The 24,136-nt window shown below is 45.2% G+C and overlaps 1 protein-coding gene across 5 annotated transcripts in view; it reads left to right on the top strand.

The window, feature by feature from the left end:
- Positions 1 to 21,937, top strand: part of afdna (afadin, adherens junction formation factor a) — a gene marked incomplete at its 5' end in the record, with an annotated part of 255,668 nt that extends 233,731 nt beyond the window's left edge. For 3 of the 5 annotated variants that reach the window (XM_083643598.1, XM_083643599.1, XM_083643597.1), the window contains 4 exons: positions 2,602 to 2,736; positions 9,892 to 10,453; positions 17,102 to 17,186; positions 19,877 to 21,937. In XM_083643598.1, coding sequence (XP_083499724.1) covers positions 2,602 to 2,736; positions 9,892 to 10,453; positions 17,102 to 17,186; positions 19,877 to 20,030 — 936 coding nt within the window. In that variant the 3' untranslated portion in view covers positions 20,031 to 21,937. The remainder of the gene's footprint in view (positions 1 to 2,601; positions 2,737 to 9,891; positions 10,454 to 17,101; positions 17,187 to 19,876) is intronic. The other 2 variants (XM_083643601.1, XM_083643600.1) reach the window with 2 other exon arrangements.
- Positions 21,938 to 24,136: the final 2,199 nt, after the last annotated feature.

Genomic DNA, 24,136 nt, shown 5'->3' with positions numbered 1-24,136 from the left:
TTAAAGTTTTCGGAACAGGTTCGATTTTTGCGTTTTTCGCATCAGTCAAAAGCCTTTTGCGAGCTGTTTGACTCATGTGTGTCTGTGTTTGGGGGAGAGAGCCAGAGGAGCGACCGAGCGGAGGGCTCCAGTCTGAGCAGACATGCAGCCGGAGAGATGCAGTGCTCGCTCCACCTCTCTCCCCCGGGGCACGGTGCTGCAGCACCACAGGTGAAGGTGAGTCTGGAGCTCCTGTCCAGTGAGATACGGCTCTACCATTCCCCGACCTGCTGCCATCATCTGCCTTCTCCAGCACACATCACCGCTGCTGCAGATCAGCCTGTTGTCATGTGGATACAGGAGAGGACCAATATTTGTCTCGCATTGCCAATAGAAGGACAAACTTATTGATGAAACTCAGTTTGCAAGGTTTCTGTGCGTAACTATTTTGTTCAGATGACGGATTTAAAAAAACGCATAGGAAAAAAACGGACTGTGTGTGCAAAGACGTTAAGCATTTTAATGTCCCACCGTAAGCCATATTTACACTTCCCAGCATAAGCCACATTCAATGTTTGATGTCTTATTTAACCTTATCCAAGCTGTTTTCATTGCCTAAACAGAACCGTAACACCGACCTTTGGGATGTAATGGTTTTCAAATGAACCGACATGCTGGCCTGAGGCAAAACGTGACGTGGACTCGCTGGCAGGGAATATCCCGTCTGTTTAGATGAGTCATGTTCACGCATTGGCAGATATTCCATTCATGCCAAGATTTATTTCCACATGTGATTTAGGCCCCAAACAGATCTGAGAAGATCCAGTGTGCTTTTCCCCCCTTTCATAATACATATCTGATCTGTGCCACATGTGAGCGACACAATCGGAATTGGGTCACTTGTACCAGACAGTGTAAATGCGGCCGATGTTTCCGTGTGCTTTGACCTTGCGTTTGTGGTGGGATGTTGTATTGTTCTCAGAATGCTCTTGCAGCAGCTCATAGCTTGCAGTTACTTCAGGTATGCTTGATTTAGCTTTCCTCTCCTGCTCAGTGGGGCCATTACCTTATGATGATCGCACTTTTGATACACGTTAATACGCCAACAGTTTGGGAGTTTAGGCCATTTGTCATGTTGTCTATATCAAAACTAGAATGTACATGGTTTTATCTTCAATCTGCGTGCCCTGCTTAGCTAGCGCTACAATGCTAGTGAGCGGTACAGCCTTTCAGTCACCCAAAATACACATTGCAACAGCGCCACAAGCACTCACATGTACATGGGGTGACTCGTATACTTACCACGCGATCAAATAATATAATGATCCATAGTTACGTGAAACGCTGTGTGCAGTGCGCATGCGCTGTACTGATGACTGCACACAGCGCATGTGCCACACGGCAAACGAGGAAGTCACTTTGGGTATACTCTTGTTAGTTCGGTTACTCTTTGTTTAGTTCTCGGTGTGTGGATTTATTATGAAAATGATGTTTCACGTAACTATGGAATTAATATTATTTCAGTTAAGTACACAAGTACATGAAACATGTGAGTGCTTGTGGCGCTGTTGCCGACTGAGCGGCTGTACCGGTCACTAGCATTGCAGCGCTAGCTAAGTAGCAGCGATGGCTGTAGCGCTCTCAGCAGGGCCCGCAGATTGAAAATAAAACCATGTTACATTCTAGTTTTTTTTATAGACAACATGACAAATGGCCTAAACGCCCAAAATGTTGGCGTATCCCTTTAAATGCAATCAAGCGCACCCTAAGTAGCTGAAAGAGTGCTGTGCTCTTCTCGCCCCGCCCGGTTGCTCTTCTTGCATGCTGTTTGTGTCCCATCTGCATGGTCAGCGGTGTGTCGGCCTGTGCTGCGTGCAAGCACTCCTCCCCTCATGAGCAGTCCTGTGAGACAAATCCAACCTACCTCACCTTAGCCAACATATCAATACTTGTTGGTGTCCAATCAGTTGAACACAGTGGTTTTGCATCATATGGGTTCGTGCTAAAGAGGAACAAAGAGTACCGCAGGGATGACATATTTTTGTAGGCCAACCCACAAGTTGAGGCACTTCCTGGTTCCCTCGTCGAGGAGTCAATGGGATTTTCGGATAGGGATTTAGTTTAAATGCTTGAAATAAGGTCTGTGGTTACAAAAGTTTATGAAACGACAAACTTTATGTTCAGCAACATCATCTTCACAGAATCAGAATCACTTTTATGGTTTTTGAAGCGTTTTCTGAAAATTGGGGTTTAAAAAAAAAAATCACATTTACGCTTCATAAAGCATCAAAGTGATCCTTATTTGTGAAGACCAGCTTTCTGCAAAGTTCACCGTTTCATCTACTTTGGTTAACCACCGACCTCTCAGGCATTTAACCAAAATCCCCAGACAAAAATCCTATTGGCTTCCCGACGAGGGACCCGGAAGCGCTAACATCCAGGAAGCGCTAACATCCAGGAAGCGCTAACATCCAGGAAGCGCTAACATCCAGGTCTTCCGGACTCATTCTTGCGGTACTCTACAGCGCTACTGTTAATATACTAATGTATGCCTGTCTCTGCGTGGCGTTCGGCATGTTGTTCTGTGTGTGTGTGTGTGTGTGTGTGTGTGTGTGTGATCAGTTGCAGGACGAGGAGCGGAGGCGTAAGCAGCAGCTGGAGGAGATCCGCAAGCGGGAGGCGGAGGAGCGAGCCAAGCAGGAGGAGGAGAGGAGGTGGAGAGAGGAGGAGAGAGCCAGACGAGAGACCGACGAGAAGGTCTGTCTCATACCTGTCTCAGATAGCTTTTTTTAGGCTCATAATAATGTTGTTGCCATTTCTGAGTCAGTCTTGTGATACCTTAGACATGTGGTTCTATGAGGTACTTATTGATAGTCAGTGTATTACCTGCAGTTGATTTTACAATAACACATTATAGAGGTGCGCAGTACTGTGAAACTGTGAATTTCCCCCCCCAAAGGTTATCACACTGTCGAAATCTCATACCGGCCCCTGCCTACAAAGACAGGGTTTCCTTCCCTGACTATTGGCGCTTTCACAAAATATTTGCACAATTAGATGTTTGATATGAATAATCATGGATGTAATGACTAAGTAAAGGCAAATAATAGAACAGCTAGAACAGTCTGGTCAGTTCAGAAAACGACATCACTTTTCTGTTATGCAGCGTTTAAAAGCAGGAAAAGACATATTACCATATCCAACATCTAAGACCATATCTACAGTAGTGTCATATCACCATATGATATCATATCAATATATTGCCATGCCCTATTCTGGATTATATTCATGTTTTATATAAAATGTCAATCAACCAAATAAACTCCCCAAAAAAAGTTTGGAAACGTTATTTCGGTCGATTATTTCTCCCCTTTAGTAATACAAATTGGTATTGTATTTTATTTCGTTGGAAAGCCTGATTAGTCACCTTTACAACGAGATACAACTTTTAAGGATCGTGCATTCGTGGAATGAGCAACACAGCTAAACATGTGGGTAGCGCCCCCCAAAAAATGTGCCAAAATCTCCTGCAATATTCTTCTGTTGGTATTCACTCTTGTTTCGAGCTTCGTTTTGAGTGCTGGCAGGTGTGTGCCAGTCACAGGTGTGTGACTGGCACCTGATTGGCACCTAATTTGCGGTGCCAAGCTGTTGTGGCTGCGTATGGATCTTCCACACGCTACTGAGATCCCTGACACTGTCAAATGAATAAAATGGCCAATATGTGTTGTGTTTTCCTTATGACTGTGTGACAGAGCAATCATCCAATCCACCAAGCAACTCAAAACAAGAGTGAATACCAACAGAAGAATATTGCAGGAGATTTTGGCACATTGTTTGGGGGCGCTACCCACACGTTTAGCTGTGTTGCTCATTCCACGAATGCACGAGCTTTACAGGTTGTACCCCGTTGTAAAGGTGACTAATCAGGCTTTCCAACGATATAAAATACAATACCAATTGGTATTATTAAAGGGGAGAAATAATCGACCTAAATAACATTTCCAAACTTTTTTTTTTGAGGAGTTCATATGGGTCTAACGCTAGAATCTGTGCTATAATGCGTTTGTTTTCTTTGTCCAGGCTACTGACTTTATTTGGACTCAGCACCATCTTAGAACAATATCAGTTCTAATCATGTGATAATATAGAAATATAAGTGCTCAAATGTACTACGTGTTTTTGTACTTAGGTTTTTTTTAAATGTCCAGTGGTCTGAGCTGGTGTACTGTCCACCCCACCCTCTGTTTCAAATCAAACCTAACCCAGGGTTTTACCACTGTGTCCTCTCTGTTTATTTCACCATGGTAACATCATGCTGGTGCGTTTGTTCTGTGAAGCCATCGTTGCTGTCAGACCACTGGTTGTTTAAAAGCCCTGTTAGGGAGGAGTTGGAGGTTATTTGAATGGCGCCACCTAAAGATGCAGTTTGTGAGTTTTTAAGCATTCAACCTCTCAGCTATATTTAGAATCAGGACTCAGGAGACCGTGTAACATTTCAGTTCGACCAAAGAACGGTGATTTATTTTTCATATCCGTTTTATTTGTTCTCTGAGTGAAAGGTTATATGGTCTCTCCTGATTCTAAATATAGCTGAATCTCCTGATTCTAAATATAGTCCCTCCTGATTCTAAATATAGCTGAATCTCCTGATTCTAAATATAGTCCCTCCTGATTCTAAATATAGCTGAATCTCCTGATTCTAAATATAGTCCCTCCTGATTCTAAATATAGCTGAATCTCCTGATTCTAAATATAGTCCCTCCTGATTCTAAATATAGCTGAATCTCCTGATTCTAAATATAGTCCCTCCTGATTCTAAATATAGTCCCTCCTGATTCTAAATATAGCTGAATCGCTTGATTGACCAAAGTATACATTATGTGGTGGCAACAGGACTTTCCTTAAAAACTTCCATACTATGTCTTTAGGGACGAGAAGGATGCCATGTTTTAAGGATGATGGTGATGACTATTATTATTCTGATGCTGTAATGTTTATTGTAAAGATGTCCAATTGCACGTCCTCATCCTGTGCCCCTCCCCTCCCCACCCTATGTGAAATGTATTGCTGTCATGTTATGTGCCCCCACCCACCTGTAAGCATGGGACTCCCATTGTGCTGTCGTTGGTGGTTGTTGTTGTTGTTGTTGTTGTTGTCAGTTTGAGTCAGGTCATTTATTTTTATTTGACACATCTCAGGTTTGTTGGAAAGCAGTTATGATTTTATTGTTTTTTACTTTTTTTTTATATACCATTCCATCTGCCATCGCTTCAGAAACTATATTTAGGAATGCCGCCCACCCTCCCACCTCTCCCAAAACCACACACACACACACACACACACACACACACACACACACACACACACACACACACACACGCAGGCAATGTATACCTTCCCTCCATATTCAAACACCCACACACCCACTAACCCCACCCACTTCTGGCCAGATTCCAAGTGATTGAACACAGGCAGCTTGGGTGCAGACACAGGCTATCCACAGAGCTAGTCAGGGGAGAGGGCAGGACGAGATGGTGACTGCATCCAGCCCAAAACAGACCTACCCAAACGAAACAGACCTACCCAAACAAAACAGACCTACCCAAACAAAACGGACCAAAAGTGGGAAGACGATCTGACATAAGCACCGACATCAAGGAACATTTGACTGGGGCCAAGTGGCTGGTCTCCAAACCCAGACAACCAAACGCATTCCACCAGGCGAGCTTCATGTACAGGATATGCAGCTCATATAACATGTCCTGGCAGTGTAGACAGAGCTCAGCCACTGGGACTGGGTGGGCTGGAATCAAAAACATACGCACAACTCGTAAAGTACAAACGTACATGTCATGGAGACCAAGGCACATACGCACAACTCGTAAAGTACACACGTACATGTCGTGGAGACCAAGGCACATACGCACAACTCGTAAAGTACACACGTACATGTCATGGAGACCAAGGCACATACGCACAACTCGTAAAGTACACACGTACATGTCATGGAGACCAAGGCACATACGCACAACTCGTAAAGTACACACGTACATGTCATGGAGACCTAGGCACATACGCACAACTCGTAAAGTACACACGTACATGTCGTGGAGACCAAGGCACACACGCACAGCTCGTAAAGTACACACGTACATGTCATGGAGACCAAGGCACATACGCACAACTCGTAAAGTACACACGTACATGTCATGGAGACCAAGGCACATACGCACAACTCGTAAAGTACACACGTACATGTCATGGAGACCTAGGCACATACGCACAACTCGTAAAGTACACACGTACATGTCATGGAGACCTAGGCACATACGCACAACTCGTAAAGTACACACGTACATGTCATGGAGACCAAGGCACATACGCACAACTCGTAAAGTACACACGTACATATCATGGAGACCTAGGCACATACGCACAACTCGTAAAGTACACACGTACATGTCATGGAGACCTAGGCACATACGCACAACTCGTCAAGTACACACGTACATGTCATGGAGACCAAGGCACATACGCACAACTCGTAAAGTACACACGTACATATCATGGAGACCTAGGCACATACGCACAACTCGTAAAGTACACACGTACATATCATGGAGACCTAGGCACATACGCACAACTCGTAAAGTACACGCGTACATGTCATGGAGACCTAGGCACATACACACAACTCGTAAAGTACACACGTACATGTCATGGAGACCTAGGCACATACGCACAACTTGTAAAGTACACACGTACATATCATGGAGACCTAGTCATGGAGACCTAGGCGCATATGGACAGGACACACAGCGTGCACACATGCATACACCCAGTGTTGAGGGAAAGGGGAGATGCTGGTAGACTGGGTGCACCAGTTAGAGTGTCCAGTTCAGGTAGGACCAGTTTGTGCCAGTGTCCTAACAGGTTGGTAGACAGCGTGGCCCAGTCCAGGTCTTTGTACCAGTATCCTATCAGACTGGTAGACATGGAGGACCAGTTAGACCAGGGCTGCGTTCCAATTGTCAAACAAATTATGTCCTAACTCCTATTCCTAATGTTTCCTTCACCTTGATGGAAACATCATGAGGTCATGGAAAGATGTGAAGGAGAAATTGGAAGGACTTAGGAAAAGACTAATATAATCTAACTGCACTTACACTAGGCTACATAATTATGATAATCTAACTGCACTTACACTAGGCTACGTAATTATGAGACGGTGGATCTTGTTATTGACATGGGTCCTGCCACCCCCCCAGGTTCCCTCTGATGACGCGGAAGTGAATTGAAAAGCTGTAGTTCCTCAAATGGCCACTAGGCATCGGGGGCAGTAGGCATTCCCCCCATGTTAAAATGCCCGACTTTATAACAGGATTCAACATCTTTCCAGTCGGGGGCAAAACACGGTTTTGGTCTATATAGCTAATTTCACCTTTTGATTTTTTAAACAACTGTAGGGGGGTCATTTTTTATATAACTCGCCCGTTTGGCGTAAAATAGATGATAGAAAAGGGGGTGATTGACAGATCGCCTGTCCAGTGATCGCGCAGCTTGCCGATCACGGACCAATAGCAGACGGCTCTGGGAAACTCCCATCTCACGTGAGGTGCGGAAGGACTCAACCCATTCCCTCCCACTCTGCTGACGAAACATCAAGATGGCGATGGCCAACAAATCAACTCCAAATGGGAGAGCAAAAGGAATGGAATAGGGATAGCTTTGTCCATATTATTTAGGTCAGTGGGTGAAACTACAATAGCTAGCTGACGCTAAGCTAACCGGCTAAACCACTCCACTTGCTTTTAAAACCCCCGTTAACTGCCTACGAGTTTAACATATTGTTGAAAGTTCAAAACATTTAAGCACATTAACAAGTCAGATTTAAGAAGCAACGGTAAATTCCATCTGTGCTCCGTCATGTTGTTTGTTTTTGTCAGTTTTCGTGAACAAGCCGAACGGTGCATCGCCTTGCTGCCACAAGGAACCGTGGAACTGTAGTGACCTACAATGACTGCTGGTGAACTCTGGTGGACGACAACTACAGGTGCAGCCTCAGGTAGCTCGCAAGGCATTATGGGACACAGGGAGGGATTATAAACCTCGTGTGCTGGTCCAGTTCATCAGTTCTTCTCTCCACGCTGAGGGCAACTCCACGCTGTGCATGCTAGTTAGCATACGCTTGTTAGCTAGCCCATGTCTTCATGCTGCTACATCGGTGACCCAGACATGATCAGAAGGTGTTCAGATCACGCTCACCAATGTAGCCGACGCAGGAGTGAAGAGACATGTGGATCTCTGCTGGGTCCAGCACAGCATGGACCATTTATAGATGAGTTCTTCATTGTTCTTTTCGTTCTAATGTGTGTAAGATGCATAAACAATTATCCTGTGGAGGCTAAATCTAGTCTTTTGTTATTCATGCCATCTGTAATTTGGAAAGAAAAAAACGCCAGATTTTCAGCATGAAAAAGTAGTATACTGGTTTCTGTCATGGTTATGTCAGGGTAAAATAATTGATTGACAGTTATAGGACGCGTCAAGTGAGTACTGGTCATCTTGTTAGTACCCAGTCCACCAACACATTTTATGATGAGAACTGTTTATAGAGGTTCTGTTGCTCCTGACCAACGTCAGACAGATCAAAAACAGATATTCCTTCAAAAAGTCACTCAAACTAAGATTCTTGAATCTATAATAGCTGTTGTGTTGTTTTAGATTGTACCTTTTGTTTGTTTGTTTGTTTTTCAGCGTTGTGTGTTTGTGACAATTTAGCTCTTGTTTCATTATAGGTTAGGTTATGTCATTTTTGTTTTATGCGTAGAGTCATTTCATTGATGCTCTTATATGGCATTTTCTTGTTTATATGATGTGATTTTAAATGTGTTTTTATTGATTGTGTGGACGCCAGGAAGACTAGCGACCACTTTGTGGAAGCTAATGGGGATAAAGAAGAAAATAATATTCCCTCATCCACTAGCATACAACACTGCATGAAGACATGGGCTAGCTAACAAGCGTATGCTAACTAGCATGCATAGCCATGTGGAGTTGCCCTCAGCTTGGAGAGAAGGACTGATTAACTAGGCCAGCACAATGACCACATTATAACATGTCCCATGATGCCTTGTGAGCTACCTGGGGCTGCACCTGTGATTGTCTACCTGGGGCTGCACCTGTGATTGTCTACCTGGGGCTGCACCTGTGATTGTCGCCCACCAGAGTTCGCAAGCAGTCCATTGTAGGCCACTACTACAGAACAGCATTATCTACTTTCCTTTCGTCAATGTTGGGCCAGTGTATCCTATGCTAAAGGAGCTAAGTCAGCACCTTGCCTTAGCATTTAGAGAATTTGAACAGCTGTTATCATGGCTGACACTTAGCTATTTCACTCAAAAAGAAAAAGAAATAAAAAGACAATTTGAACGCAGCCTAGGACTTTGTACCAGTATTCTATCAGACTGGTAGACATGTTGGAGCAAGTCTTTGGGCGAGTGCCCTGTCAGACTAGTAGAGATGTTGGACCAGGTAGAACTGTTTCTTTCAGAGAGGGTGGACCAGGTAGACTGTTTCTTTCAGACAGGGTGGACCAGGTAGACTGTTTCTTTCAGACAGGGTGGACCAGGTAGACTGTTTCTTTCAGACAGGGTGGACCAGGTAGAACAGGTCTTTGTTACCAGTATGACATGCGACTGGTAGAGAACGTGGGCCAGTTCAACAAGCCCTCCGTGTGTCCAGGCAGACTGCTCCTTTTCTAACGTACAAGTAGGAGCAGTGATGGTGGAGCTTGCCGACAGTTGGGGTCCCTTGCTTGTGTCCCTAGCTGATAGCAAATGAGGGTGTCCCTTACTGAGGCGAGAGCCAATGGGAGCTGAGCTTACTAACAGGTTGTCCCTCCCCTAGAGGAGACAGGAGGAGGAGTACTACACCCGCCTGGAGGCGGAGCGGCGCCGGCAGCACGAGGAGGCGGAGAGAAAGCTGCTGACGCCGGACGAGCCGGCTGGTCTGTACCGGCCCCCCCTCCCCCGGGAGTACCACCCCCCTGCCCCGCCCACCAACCCCACTAACACCCCCCCGCCCCCCCCACAGAGAAACACGTCCTACCTCAAAACCCAGGTGGCCTCCCCCGACACGCTCTACACCGCCAAGTTTGTCTCCTACACGGGCGAGGAGGAGGAAGACGAGGAGGAAGGGGAGGAGCCCACCAGAGCAGGGAGCGGTGGCGGCCAATCAGGTCAGGCCAAGCTGTCCGCCACCCGGAAGTCGTACGGCGACCTCCCGTCCTCCGCCAATCACTGCAGCAGCAGCAGCAAACCCCTGCCGCCACCCACCGCGCGCAAGCCCCGCCCTCTTTCTGACGGCTACTTCCTGTCTAGCTCGTTCCAGCCGCCATTCAACAACTCCAACAGTACAGCCCCCCCCCCTCCCGCCAAACCCAGCTCCATCCCCCCAGGAGGCTATAAAGGTAGAAACAGAGAGAGGAGAGAGGAGTCAGGCTCGCCACAGCGCCCTCTACAGCCTTCATAGCTCCCTCTCATTCACTCATCTATTCATTTACTAGTCACTCCTTCGTGGTTTTAGTGCTCTTTTGTGTTTCTTTTTACATTGTTTTTCACTAGAGACGTGTTCTGCCCTTCTATTTACCTCCTCTACTTTTCCCTCTTTTTTCTGTTTCTCCAAATTCACCTTTTTTTGTTCTGTAGTTGCCAACTGAGTTGTAATTCTATTGACCTTTCCTAAGCCCCGCCCCTTTTCACTCTACCGCCAGAACCTCGTCAACTTTCCCCTTTCCTGTTATACTAGATATCACCAAAATTAACGTTATCATATTATCAGATCATATTGGTATCACAATCTTCACGGACACATTACATTGTTTACTTCACATCTTAATTTAGCTCATGTTAGCAAAACGCTAGCTAACTAGCTAACGTCTAGCTATGTACATCAAGAGTTACCCTAATGTCAGAGCACCAACTCCCTCCTTATTTCTGTGGTAACGTTAAAGGGATTTGGAAAAGGGCAGATGGGTTGGTTGCTGACATCTTTAACACGTTCACTGCCAATGGCGAGTTGACTCGTCAAAAAAAATCCAACGGTTGACTGCCAATGACGAGTTGAGTCGTCAAAAAAAAAAAAAAAAAAAAATTGACGGTGGGACGTGGATCAATGCCCCCCACGTCTCCTATAAAAATATTGGAGCCACCGAACGTGTACAACCCATTCCACCGACCCACTAAGTGGCGACAGTGCTCTCCAGACTAGAGGAAGGCAAGCAAAAAGCAGTGTGAGGAAGCCATTCTCATGAAAATGGATTGGCGAAAACGCTTTCGCTTTCACGCTTGGGAGCTGGCGGTGGGGTTTTGCAAATTTGCATAATAGATTACGGGTGGAACACACTTTGAAACACGCAGCATAAATAAGACCAGAATCGCAAAAGCTTCATCAAAGCTCTCAACAGAAAGCCCAAGAAACGAGCGAGCCCATCCAGACTTGCCCAGCGGCCGCCAGCAGACAGGAGCAGCAGCAAAGCAGTGAGCCTGGTGACGCGAGGTTACAGCAGCAGCAGAAACGAGCTTGTGACACGCCCGCTGCAGCCAAGAAGAACACACACGGAGGGAGGAGTTTGAAGGAGAGGGGTGTTTCCTGCTGTTATGGAGGAAATTACTGTTCAAAACTATTGTTTAGATGTCTGACGTCTTATTGATGCCAAAAATGAATGGTTAAAGTGACTGTTGTATCGAATTTCACAAAAAGCTATTTATCTCAGCTTAAATTTTCAGACGCTGAAACCATGCTGTATTCAAGTGCTAATGCCTACATAACTACTAACTCTACAAACTAACTCTTTTAGACAGAGAAAGCACACATTCTATTAGTTCTTTTGAGATATTTTGTGTTCACAAAATCTTAGCAGAAAAGAATCCTCGGGTCTTGAAAGATGAGGCAGAATCCTCAAAAAAACCCTCTGGCAGAAGCTACCTACAGTAAAAAAAAAACGGCTGGCAGTGAATGTGTTAAGATGACATGAATTATCGTTAGCCAGAAATGGAAGATGACGGTGATCTCACATTAGGCTCCTCTTGATGTAGCTATACGTTAGCTAGCTAGTCAGCTAGCATTTTGTTAACATTAGCTAACTGAAGATGTGACTATACACAATGTAATGTGTCAGTGAAGATTGTGATACCAATGTAATATGACTTAATAGTGTTACCTTTGAACGGACGTGTCCTTAGTGATATCTAGTATAACAGGAAAGGGGAAAGTTGACCGAGGTGCTGTTGGGTACCAAGCTTGCTCAACTGCTATTGGAGCACAGAGCGAAAAAGGGCGGGACTTTGGAAAGATCAACTTCCTGTCACCCATCGGTTTGTCGTCTTTGTTTTATGTGTTGAAATTGTCACTCTCTCTCCCCAAGCAAATCAGATTGCGTTTGTTTTTTTTGTGTTAAGCTGTTTGTTTTCTATGGAACTCCTGTCCCCAGTAATTTCCTCCTCATCTTCCTCCAATCACTGCGATCAGCACTAGTCCTCCTCATCTTCCTCCAATCACTGCGATCAGCACTAGCGGACAGTAAAAGCAATTGATAATCGACCTGCCCCCTTTTTGCTGCAGATTGACAGCCATCAGAGCCAATCATAGTACTGTTGGTGTTGTCGCTCGCCGCCTCGCCTATGTGTCTTGATTGGTTGGTTGCTGCTTGGGGCGGTCCGTGGCCCTGCTTAGCGGTGTTGGCTTTAAGGGAAGGAGACACACCCCCATTGGCTTCACACACCCATCAATCACTCAACTTGGCCAATAAGGGATCTGCTCTCATTCATACATATGAACATGCACACAGCAGCGAATGTGTTGAGTGAGGGGCGTCTGGTGTGTCTGTGGCTGTTGAAAAGCCTAAAGTCAACAAGCAGTGCTCAGGTCACAATGAACCCTATAGGACTTATCAGCATGTTTCTAAACAGATTGGCTAGACTTCTGGGTGCAACTGCTGTTGGTTTTAAACAGCAGCTCATGTCAAGTCAAGTGTATTTGTATAGCCCTAATTCACAAGCTCAGAGAGCTTCACAGAAAATGTCTATCTAATTCTAGCTCATGGTGAAACCACGCCCTCGTTGAACTCTAACTTCTCCTTCATACTTTAAGCTAGACACCATTCAAACGAGTCACCACTTTTAGGGCGATCACCTTAATTCAGCTTAAATTGGTCTTTTGTACTGTTTGAGAAATCACAGTTTAAGTTTTAGACTTTTTTTTAACCTTTATAATGGTACCCTATGGAGCCAGCCTTGAGTGTGCCTCTTACTAAATTCACACATTTTAAAACTGATAGTTCGCACAACTCCAACACTAGGTACATATACATCAGACCCTTGAGCTACAGGTACTCACAAAGTCAAACTATAAGCGATGCAATGTATAGTTTTTGAGATATTAACGTTTGTTTGGCACAGCTTTTCAGCTTGATTTCATACTAGTTAACTGCTGCAGTGGCACCCGGAAGTACGCCGGTCAGTCCTATTGGGGACTTCATAGTTGCAGCCAAAGCTTTCCCAGCAGTGCTCAGGTCATACTGACTTGTAAAGCCAGCAGTGCTCAGGTCATACTGACTTGTAAAGCCAGTGGTGAGGACATCACATGGTTTCAACTCAACAGACCTTCCATGTTTATTATCAAGTCAAACGTAGCGGCTTAATGCAGAGCATGTGTGGGACAGAGCGGCTCGGTTTATCCATCTCAAATGTTTGTGTCAAGATGGGTATCTTGAAAAGACCTCCGTGTTCTGCACAGTTAACACCAGAGAGGCCAAGCTGCTGCGCTCAGTTGACGGCTGTCTTGAATTTTACAGTTCAAATATCTCTACTTTCAGAAATGTCAATCTGTTGTTTTGTCTAGACCCACTCTGTACAAACCAGTGTTGGTCGATTTTCAAAAGCATAATTGCATCAATCCTTGAGAAAGATCCACCAATCCGTTGGCCTTTCTAGTGTTAAGCTCATTTAAATTAAGTCCAGTCAAGCGTCAGCAAGGCTCCCTGTCCTGAATTGGATCCTAAAATTCAGGGGCAATTTTTTTTTATTGCTTTTGACTTTGAACAGCCACAGACAAACAAGAGCCACAGATGCACCGCAGTCTGATAACAGTCTGGCATGTTCCTGAGGTCCAGGGAACAGCTGCTGCATATGAAATATCAAACACCATATGGACCTCATAGGAAACATTGTGTTGCATTCCTCACTCAAAATTCGGGAAATCAGCGCCCACTAACCTCTCACCACCTGCCCCACCCACCCCACCTCCCTTAAAAAAAAAAAAAAAAAATCTGAAACAGCTGCATGAACACACACACACCCCAACACACCCCCACCCCCACACGCACACCCCCACCATAGACACACCACACTGCACTGTGGCTGCCAGCAGCTCACCCCCCAGTAACCGGCTTGATGTCTATTGCTTTTTACTGCCTGTGCTCAGCTTCCACCAGGCTGCTGTCTTCCTTTGTTTCTGCTGCTTATTTGTGTCTGTCTACCTGTCTGGTATCCACCCTGTCTGTCTAATGTCTACCTGTCTGTTATCCACCCCGTCTGTCTACCTGTCTGTTATCCACCCCGTCTGTCTACCTGTCTGTTGCTCTCTCTGTTACTTACTCTGCCTTTCCTCATCCCCCCATTGATGTGCTTGGTTGGCTGCTCTTCATCTCTCCTGTCAGACTATGTTCGACCTCTGTCTCTCTGTCTGTCTCTCTCTCTCTCTGTCTGTCTCCTCTCTGTCTGTCTGCCTGTCTGTCTGTCTGCTGTAGCTGCGATGATGTCGTCCTTAATGCTGCAGCTTCACTAACCTCCTACAATTCCCACAGGGCATTGTGGTGGTTCAGGTGACCAAGCGGCACCTGAGTCTCTGGCTTCCTGACATAGAAACCACCAAGTGATTCAATGCACATGATTGGGTCAGCTGGCAGCTCCAAGAACCTTCTCAAAAAACCTGTCTACTAAAACTTAAGTCAAATCTGACTGAAATGTGGCAACTTCTTGAAACGGAGAGATTATTCGCTTGAATCGGAATAAGAGCACAAGAAAAACAAGTGTTGCCCAAAAAAAAAAAAAAAAAAACTGTATTGGTGCAAAAAACAACAATGAGATGGATTGGCCTCCAAGAGTATCTGAACCAGAGTAAAACAAACAATATTCTCAACCTTTGCCCCATTGGACAACGTCTTGGTGAATTTGAAGAATTTCCAATCGCAGTGCCAGAAGTATAATTTGACATGTCCATTGGCTTCATAGAAGAATGTTACTGGCCTTGAAGGAGGGTTGTTCCTCTTGTGGTCACTTTGTTCTCAGCCACTTTGTGTTGATGTGGTTTTGGGGCTGAAGTGGGAGCCAGCTTGGGCCCGTCCCAAACTACACTGTAAAAACCAAAAAAAAAAGAAGGAACCTGTGATGCTGCCAGCTCCATCAAGTCCGTCTGTGCTCCTCACACGCCGTCGCTGTGTCTGACCTGTGCCGAGCCCTTTCCCTCCCATCCAGAACGCAAGACAAACATCAGACCACAACATGCGCCTGGACTCTCGTTGGTGTTTTGAGGAACGCCAGCCATGTGTCGAGGGTTTAGGATCGTGACCGCTATCTTGGTCCAGCCAAGTTCTTTCTGTGTCTGGTCAAAACCCTGGCTTTTTTGCTGTGGTTGGGTCGCGGCTCAGGAAAGACACAGGGACACGTGAGCCAACTGAGTAATGTCTGGTTTTGGGGTCCGAGGTCGAGGTCACCCTCTTCATCCTAAGTCCTACTGGCTTGGATCGGAGCCCTGTGGTGGTTTTCTTTCATCTGTGCAGGGTTTTCCTCACACAGGCTCCACACACACACACACACACACACACACACACACACACACACACACACACACACACACACACACACACACACACACACAGGCTCCACACTTTAGCCACCGAGTTCATATTTATTATTCCATTGTAACAAGTTCATATTTATTATTCCACAACAACTGAACAAAGACTATAAAAGCAAGTAGACGCTTCAGGACCAAATGGGCTCCAGATCATTAGCAGTGGAAGCAGGCATGTCTGACCACGGCCTCGGAGCCGCCCACACCTCCACAGACCACTCTGCTGCTTAGGAACGCCTCTTTCTTTCTAACAGCTTTTTAATGCTCTCTCTCTCTCGGCTTGCCGCTGTCGTTTAACCAAACCCGTTTCTCTCTGCCTAATGCTTCTCCAGCACTCGCTCCCTTCCTCCTGCTTGGGCTGGTCTGTGGGAACTCTAGTGATGTAGACTGGAGAAGCTGCTGGGTTCTGGTAACCAGCGTCTCTGCACATTGGATACTGTGTTAGGCTGGTTTTAGGTTCACCTAGGTTTCTGTGCAGCTGAAGATGCACATAGCTGCAATTCATTTCTAGTAGACAGTGTTGTAGTCGAGTCGGCCTCGGGTCCGAGTCTTTGACTCATTTTCAGGACTCATGACTCGACTTGGTCTTAAGCCCTGATGACTTGGACTTAAGCCCTGATGACTTGGACTTAAGCCCTGATGACTTGGACTTAAGCCCTGATGACTTGGACTTAAGCCCTGATGACTTGGACTTGGACATCCATGCATTCGGACTCTGAAGTTGGAGCACTCGGACTTGTTATTTGATAAAAGACAGTTCTTCCCCCCTCTCGTTTTTTGTAATTAGGTCCAATAATACTATATTGATATATTAATACTGTGACATTATTCAATGTTGTGCAAGAACAGACACGTGTGATCCACCTACATGCTGATTGACGCTCATGTTCACTAGGCGGTCTCGGACTCGAGTAATGGGGACTCGACTAAGACTCTTCTTAGGTGACTTGGATTTGGTCTCGAACACTGGGGACTTGAGACTCGAGATATAGCGACTTGACTACAACACTGCTCGTAGACTTCAAACTAAGATGGGCCCAGAGAGCCACCGTCCAGAGCTGTAGAAGCAGGATCCTGACAGCAGCACCCAGCAGCTTCTAATTAGATGAGATGTTTCACCAAGTGCAAGCTGTGTATGAACCATACTGACTGATGTCCTCCTGCCCGTCTCTCTGTCTGTCTGCTGTGACTCCACCGTGGACAGGATTTAACTCGTACACTGGAAACACAGCAGGAGTTGTAGGATCAGGAGAAGTCTACAAGGACCCGCGAGACAAGTGGACAAAAAGGTGAGGCTCTCTTCTTCTGTCCTTTAAACACTCTTTACCCTTTAGGTTTTGGAAGGCTGATAGGGATACAGTCAGGTCCATATGTATTTGGACATAGACACAATCTTCATCACTTTGTTCTCTGTACACCACCGCAATGGACTTAGAATGAGATGATCAAATTGGGCTTTAAGTGCACACTTTCAGCTTTAATTTGAGGGTATTTATATTAAATATTATATATTAATATTTAGATCCAAATCAGGTGAACGGTGTAGGAATTACCTTACATTTTAAGGGACCAAAAGTAATTAGACAAATGTAACATAATCATGAATCAAATTGTCACGTTTAATACTTGGTTGCAAATCCTTTGCAGTCAATGACAGCCTGAAGTGTGGAACCCATAGACATCACCACATGCTGGGTTTCGTCCCTGGTGATTTTAGGCATGGGTCGGTTTGAACATTTTGAAACCGGTTCGATATTCCCCCAAAAAACGGTATCAAACCGGGATATCAAATTTTACATTTTTTTTTGTATTGTAGCCCATAAATGACTGTAATGCGACTGCAGTTGGTGGCGATAATGCACCTCTAAGCTGGTATGCCAACCAGAACTAACACTGAATAAAAATAAGCAGAACCATTTAACTGTAACAACACTGTTTTTATTTCTCATAACTATTCAGCTGAACTTTTCTTCAAACATCAACATAATAAACAAAATAAGACTTTTGCCTACTAGTGCAACTTGAGAAGAGGCTAATACGAAAAATAGTGCAATCAGAATGGATTGGCAAAAAATGTGTATTAAAAAAAAAAAAAAAACGGTTTGCACGTAATCAAACCGGTTTGGGCTCGTACACCGAACCGAACCGGTAAAACCGGAAATCGACCCATGCATATGATAGGGTAGGTCCTAGAAAGTCAGGATTCGAGCCGTCGGTATGGGGAGTGGCTAGAGGGATGTGGGTGATGGGAGGGGGCGTGGTGAGGCAAAGGAAAGGGGGCAGCGCTAGGGAAAAGGGGCCGTAGCTATGGATAGGACGGTTGTAGAGAGTCGGGAGTCAAGGGGCGGGTAGGGGGAGTGGCTAGAGAGTGGGTAGGGGGAGTGGCTAGAGAGTGGGTAGGGGGATGTGGGTCGAAGAAGGGGGAGGGCTAGGGAAAAGGGGCCGTAGTTAGGGATAGGTAGGTCCTAGAGAGTCGGGATTCAAGGGGTGGGTAGGGGGATATGGAGGGGCCGTAGTAAGGAAGGGGGCAGTGCTAGAGAATAGGGTCTGTACCTAGGGATAACAAGGTCGTAGAGTCGGGATTCGAGGGGTGGGTAGGGGGAGTGACTGGTGGGTCGAGGAGGGCAGGGCTAGGGAAAAGGGGCTGTAGCTAGGGATAGGTAGGTCCTAGAGTCAGTCGGGATAGAGAGCCGCAGGAATGAGTCCAGAAAACATCAACGCTAACACTCTCGGTTCTTCACTTTTTTCGCATATGGGATTTTTGAATGGGTTTTTGGCGCGATGCATCAAATAAGGTCTGTGGTTAACGCAAGCTTATTCAAACGCGAACCAGTGTTCAGCAGGATAATCTTCACACGAGGACCACTTTTATGATTTTTTAAGCTTTTACGTGCCGTTAAAAGGGCGGCTAGCTAGCAAACGGCTAAATGAGACTACACTGTTGAGTCGACGGGGATATTATACGTCAATAACGTCATCACTTCAAAGGACGAACATGGAACTTCTCTTTCCCTCACCTGGTTCAGCCCGGGGTAATCAGTGCACAGCAGCGCACACATCAACAACACTCCAGGTTGAGCCATGACGTGACGTGACGTGGAAGCCTATGCGACACTGTGTGTAGTTCTGGATTAGCTTAGCACAAGCTTTTTACTTCTAGGGCTCGCATTTACGCTTCAAAACTCATGAAAGTGGTCCTCATGTGTGAAGATTATCCGGCTGAACACTGGTTCGCGTTTGATTAAGCCAGCGTTGCCCAGAGACCTTATTTGCAGCATCGCGCCAAAAACCAATTCAAAAATCCCATAGGCAGAAACAGTGAAGAACCATGAAGTCCGGGACTTCCGCGTTCTGACTACCAGGGGATGTGGTCAGGAAAGGGGTGGGGCTAGGGATAGTAAGGTCATAGAGTCAGGATTCGAGGGGGGTGTGTGTGGTGGGAGGGGGCGTGGTGAGGGAAGGGGGTGGGGCTAGGGAAAAGTGGCCATAGCTAGAGATAGGAAGTTGGTAGAGAGTCGGGGTTCGAGGGGTGCGTAGGGGAAGTGGCTGGGGGGATGTGGGCCACACCACTGTGCCATGGGCTTCATGGTGTTTGTGCATGTTACTAGGCATCATGCTCCATTCCTAGGCTTCCCCGCTGCGCGGCCTTGTTAGCTCGGCCGCTATGAGGCCTCGCCCGCCCTGCAGCTCGCCGAGCTGGCCCTCGCATATGCAGCTCGGCTGCTGAATGGCCTGATGTAATCAGTGACATCATCACTGAACTATAGCCTCAACCTTAGGCCAATCAGCCTTAGGGCAATTAATCTAACCCTAATTTAAAAATCTGGCTCCGCGTGTGCTCTTTACACCTCCTGAAAGTTTCAGCCCGATCGCACGTAAAACGGCATAGGCGAAATTCTGCTCACATGCACACACGGACACAATCAGCTCAACAAAGTGTGTGTGTGCGCGTGTGCGTGTGTGTGTGTGTGCGCCACAGTCAGGAGCAGGAGAACTCGAACCCCGGCGGAGCTCCAGAGAGTCTGACCTTCAAGGAGCGCCAGCGTCTCTTCTCTCAGGGGAAGGAGGTCTCCAACAAGGTCAAGGCCTCGCGCAAACTCATGGAGCTGGAGAATGAGCTCAACACCAAGTAGACCTGAGGCCTTCTACACCCCAACCAACCTCAACGCCACCCCCCCAACCTTAACACTACCCCCCCAACACCATCCCCCCAAACCTTAACACTACCCCCCCAACACCATCCCCCCAAACCTTAACACTACCCCCAACACCATCCCCCCAAACCTTAACACTACCCCCCCAACACCAACCCCCCCGAACCTTAACACCAAGCAGTAGACCTGAGGCCTTCTACACCCCCCCTCCCCCGAGAGAGCCGGCGCTCACCCCCACTGGTGAACCTCTCCTCCGTTGTTGTGCTGTTTTCCCTCCATTTGTGTTATTTTTCCTCTCATTGAATAACTGGATCATTCACGTAACGTACAGTAGATGTATCGTTGCAATAGGAGACACATAACTGCTTCAAACCCCCCCCCCCCTCTTTATCTATCAAAGATCTATAATGGTAAAGCACTGTAAAAAGAATTGTTTTAATTATATCTAGTGAGATCTGAAAATTTGAGAATCACACAATGACGAAGGGGGATATATTTTTCTTTGTACAATGGTTCTTGGGTTAGGGATGGGGAAGAAGTTTTTTGCGCATTTTACATTTTTGTTTTTTTAAATAGCTTGAAATGCGAACTATTTTATGGTGTTATTTTATGCTCAGTTTTTTTCAGCATCACACTTTTCATTTCCTCTCGTCGACTTCAATGCCCAAGGTTGAGCTCCAGACCAATCTTTTTTTGTTAGTTTTTTGTTTTTAAATAAAATTCTCAGTGAGTGAAAACACTGTTATTTCATTCCGTAGCAAGCAAGCGTGGGGTTTTTATTTTTATTTTATATTTTTATTTTATTTAATTTTTTGTCGCTGGCGCTTTTCTTTTCTTTTTTCGTATTAAACTTGGGAAGATTCTCCAGCGGAGCGTCTTTTAAATCCAGAGATGGATCTTTTTAAGTGCACAGCATTACTGTAAATATCTGGGTCTCACTCTTTACTACTGTAGAACAAACCCCGCCTGGCAAACAAACAAACAAACAAACAATGCAGAACTAATGTGATAAAGCATTTGGTGACAAAAAAGGGTCCAACAGGGGCATTTTTTCCCTACATTCTCAGTGGAGCAAAGTCGGAAGCTCTGCCAAAATGCTGGACTGTCTTCCCTCTGGTCCTCACTGTCTATGGCGTTAACAAGTATTTTAAATGTTTCTTACCCCCCAATTAACTCTTTTATTATGGAATCTTTCTTTCGTTTGAATTGAATAGTCAGCTTTTTTTTGCGGAGTTGTGTGAAATTAATTTGACCCACTGTACACTACATTTAAGGCCGAAAAAGGAACACTTTGTCACTTCAGTGTTGGTTTTCACAATAAAAAAAAATAAAAAAATCCAATTTAGTTTGCATTACAGATATTTATTTCAAAACCTTGTGGAAAAAAAACATACTTGCACAAATTTTGTTTTTAATACTAAATGTGTATCGGCAAACTACATTTGGAACTTCTTGTACTATGGCAATCTGTATTTTATTAACACTAGAGACGGATGGATTTGTTTTTTACATCAAAGCAGTGGTGGAGATCCAGAGGTGTCTTTGGATTATAGAAATATTAAGCATATCCCCCCGCCTGCCCGCCACTGCGCCGATGTAGAAAAGGAATCCACTTGGTGAAATGTGATTTTCTTCAGTTTGTTTTGAGTGACTCCATCCTGTGTGTGAATCTCGGTTCTTTCAGGAGCCTCCATTCAAACAAAACCTCATGCTGTTCTAACCACCTGTAAACACACTACAGACACGCCCCCTCCCCCCTGTAAACACACTACAGACACGCCCCCTCCCCCCACCACAACTCCTTTTTAGGTTTCAAATTGAACTGAATCATTTAAATGGTTTCATGTTTAGCCTTTTGTAAATCATTAATAAATACAGATTTTTCAACCGTGCATGCTGTACACTGGTGTCTTCTTTATTCCAATAAAGAATATGTAGGCTACTTTATCGATTTGTATTAAAGCAAGATGGGATTTTATTGTCTGGAATTTGTAATTTTGGTGCAATGGGAAGTATTTGAAGTATCCCTGGTCTTTCTACATCTACATTTTTGTTAGTAACAAAATGACCAGGAAGTAAATGGGACATCTCATCATTGCCATGCTAGCTTGTTGGGAAGAGGGCTAAATAAAGCCCTCTTCCTAGCAACTAGCACCACCATTTTTAAAGGTGTCCTTTGACCCTTTCCAGACATGCCCACTTTATGCTAATCCCATGCAGTTTTTGGGAGAAAAAAAAAAAACATGCACTTTGTTATTTTCACGTATTCTTTTGAATATTTCTGCATACTCTGGTCCCTGAACAGTCTTGGAATTGCATAAATTAACCGGAAAGCTGAGACTTTTGTGGCATCAATGGGCCCAATTGTATTCATGTGTGATGTTAGTCCCCATAGTAGCCGTTTCATTGTAGTGAGACCATTTTTAACTTGACCTCACTGTATAAAATGAGCTGTTGTGACCTCTAGGAAAATCACAGCCTCATGAAACTTTACAACCACAAACTAGAGACCTAGGGCATTCAGGGGATGTATGGCTTTCCAAACCTGTGGTACGGGTGTGGGGCCCCGCTCCCTCATACTTTCATATGGTGGTCATTTCTGAGGTGGTACTTTGTGTAAAAAGGTTGAGAACCGCTGCTAAATAAATGAAGAGACTAGCAGCAAACATGGACAAATGGCTGAAACGGCAAATGGCAGTTACTCCAGATTCAGGTTTATGGGAGCCCGGTGACAAAAAGGAACAAAGAGGCCAACCTCAAACACCGGCAGGTCAGTGACTTACTGGTACGCCCGCTGATCCACCGCAGCCACACTTTTCTTTGTGCCGATCGTCCTGACAAATAATGCAACAAAGTCAGCCCATCTACAGCGGCACCAGAGCACCAAACCCAATTGCCTGAATCTTTCCTTATTTATTTTACATTTATTTATCCAGATTAGCCTCATTGAGATCAAGACTCTTTTTCAAGAGGGACCTGGCCAAGAAAGGCAGCACAAAGTTACAGACGCCACAACAAACATGCCATCAGAAAGTGGCTTGGCCATCCCTGACTCTACGTAGAGTCTTATACTTAAGCAATATATCACGAGAGCAAGTGTGTTGTGGTGAATATATCCCCCTGATCAGTTGTTATCCCACGAGGCCGCAGGCCGAGTGGGATAACAACTGAGCAGGGGGATATATTCCACAACACACGCTGCTCGAGTGCTATATTGCTTTTATAAAAGGGTTCCAAGTATAATAATATAATAATAATAACACTATAAGTCCGACTGGCATGGTATTCTGAGAGTCAGTTGAAACACTACTGTAAGGCGGGACCTCTAGCAAGAAGATAGACCTGCGGGTGATTTGATTGGATCGTTCTGGAGACTGAAGTTGACATTGGCCAATCCTGGCGCTTGGCTGAGAGCTTTCTGGAAACCCAGGCAGCTCGAGCGCAGCGTTGCATTCTCAGGGCTTGCCCGACACCAACTAACGTTACGGGGTTAAATGCGGGGTTAAATGCGGAGTTAACAGCCTTTCTTTTGCAAAGAAGACATTAGCCCGCATCTATTCTTGTACAAAACATCATTTTCTGCGAAGTATTAGTAAAGTTATAAGCGAAGATCGATTCACAAGGATCTGACAGCTGTCTCCGCCATTTTTTTTTCTACGTTGTCATTTGAGGTAATGCCTTATTATTACTCTCTTAGTAAGAGAGTTGCCATGGCAACCAATAACCCATGGCCATGGGTTATTGAACTCGGTTACTGGAATTATACAATGGCTGTGAACCAATCAGATTGCTTGATTTGAGAGAGCCATTTTATAATTATAAATACTATATACTTATATGGCGATATTGAAACAACTCCCAATTTATTTGTGTACACAATTACCGTTTACGCTCACAAAACTTGTTTTTACTGAATGTGAAAAAGGCTCGTACAGAGTTTGGTAAAAAGGCGTTTCAGTTCTCAGCCCCGATGGCACGGAATGAGCTCCAGAAGGACCTGAAATTACAGGAGCTGGTCTCATTAAATGTTTTTAAAACAATGGTTAAAGGTGGGGAGGATGGTGAAAGTTGTAACTGTTTTTCTT

The sequence above is a fragment of the Poromitra crassiceps genome, assembly GCF_964638095.1.
Source record: "Poromitra crassiceps genome assembly, chromosome: 9".
Classification (NCBI taxonomy): domain Eukaryota; kingdom Metazoa; phylum Chordata; class Actinopteri; order Beryciformes; family Melamphaidae; genus Poromitra; species Poromitra crassiceps.
The sequence above is the reverse complement of the archived record's forward strand: the minus strand, read 5'-3'. Positions and strand labels throughout refer to the sequence as shown.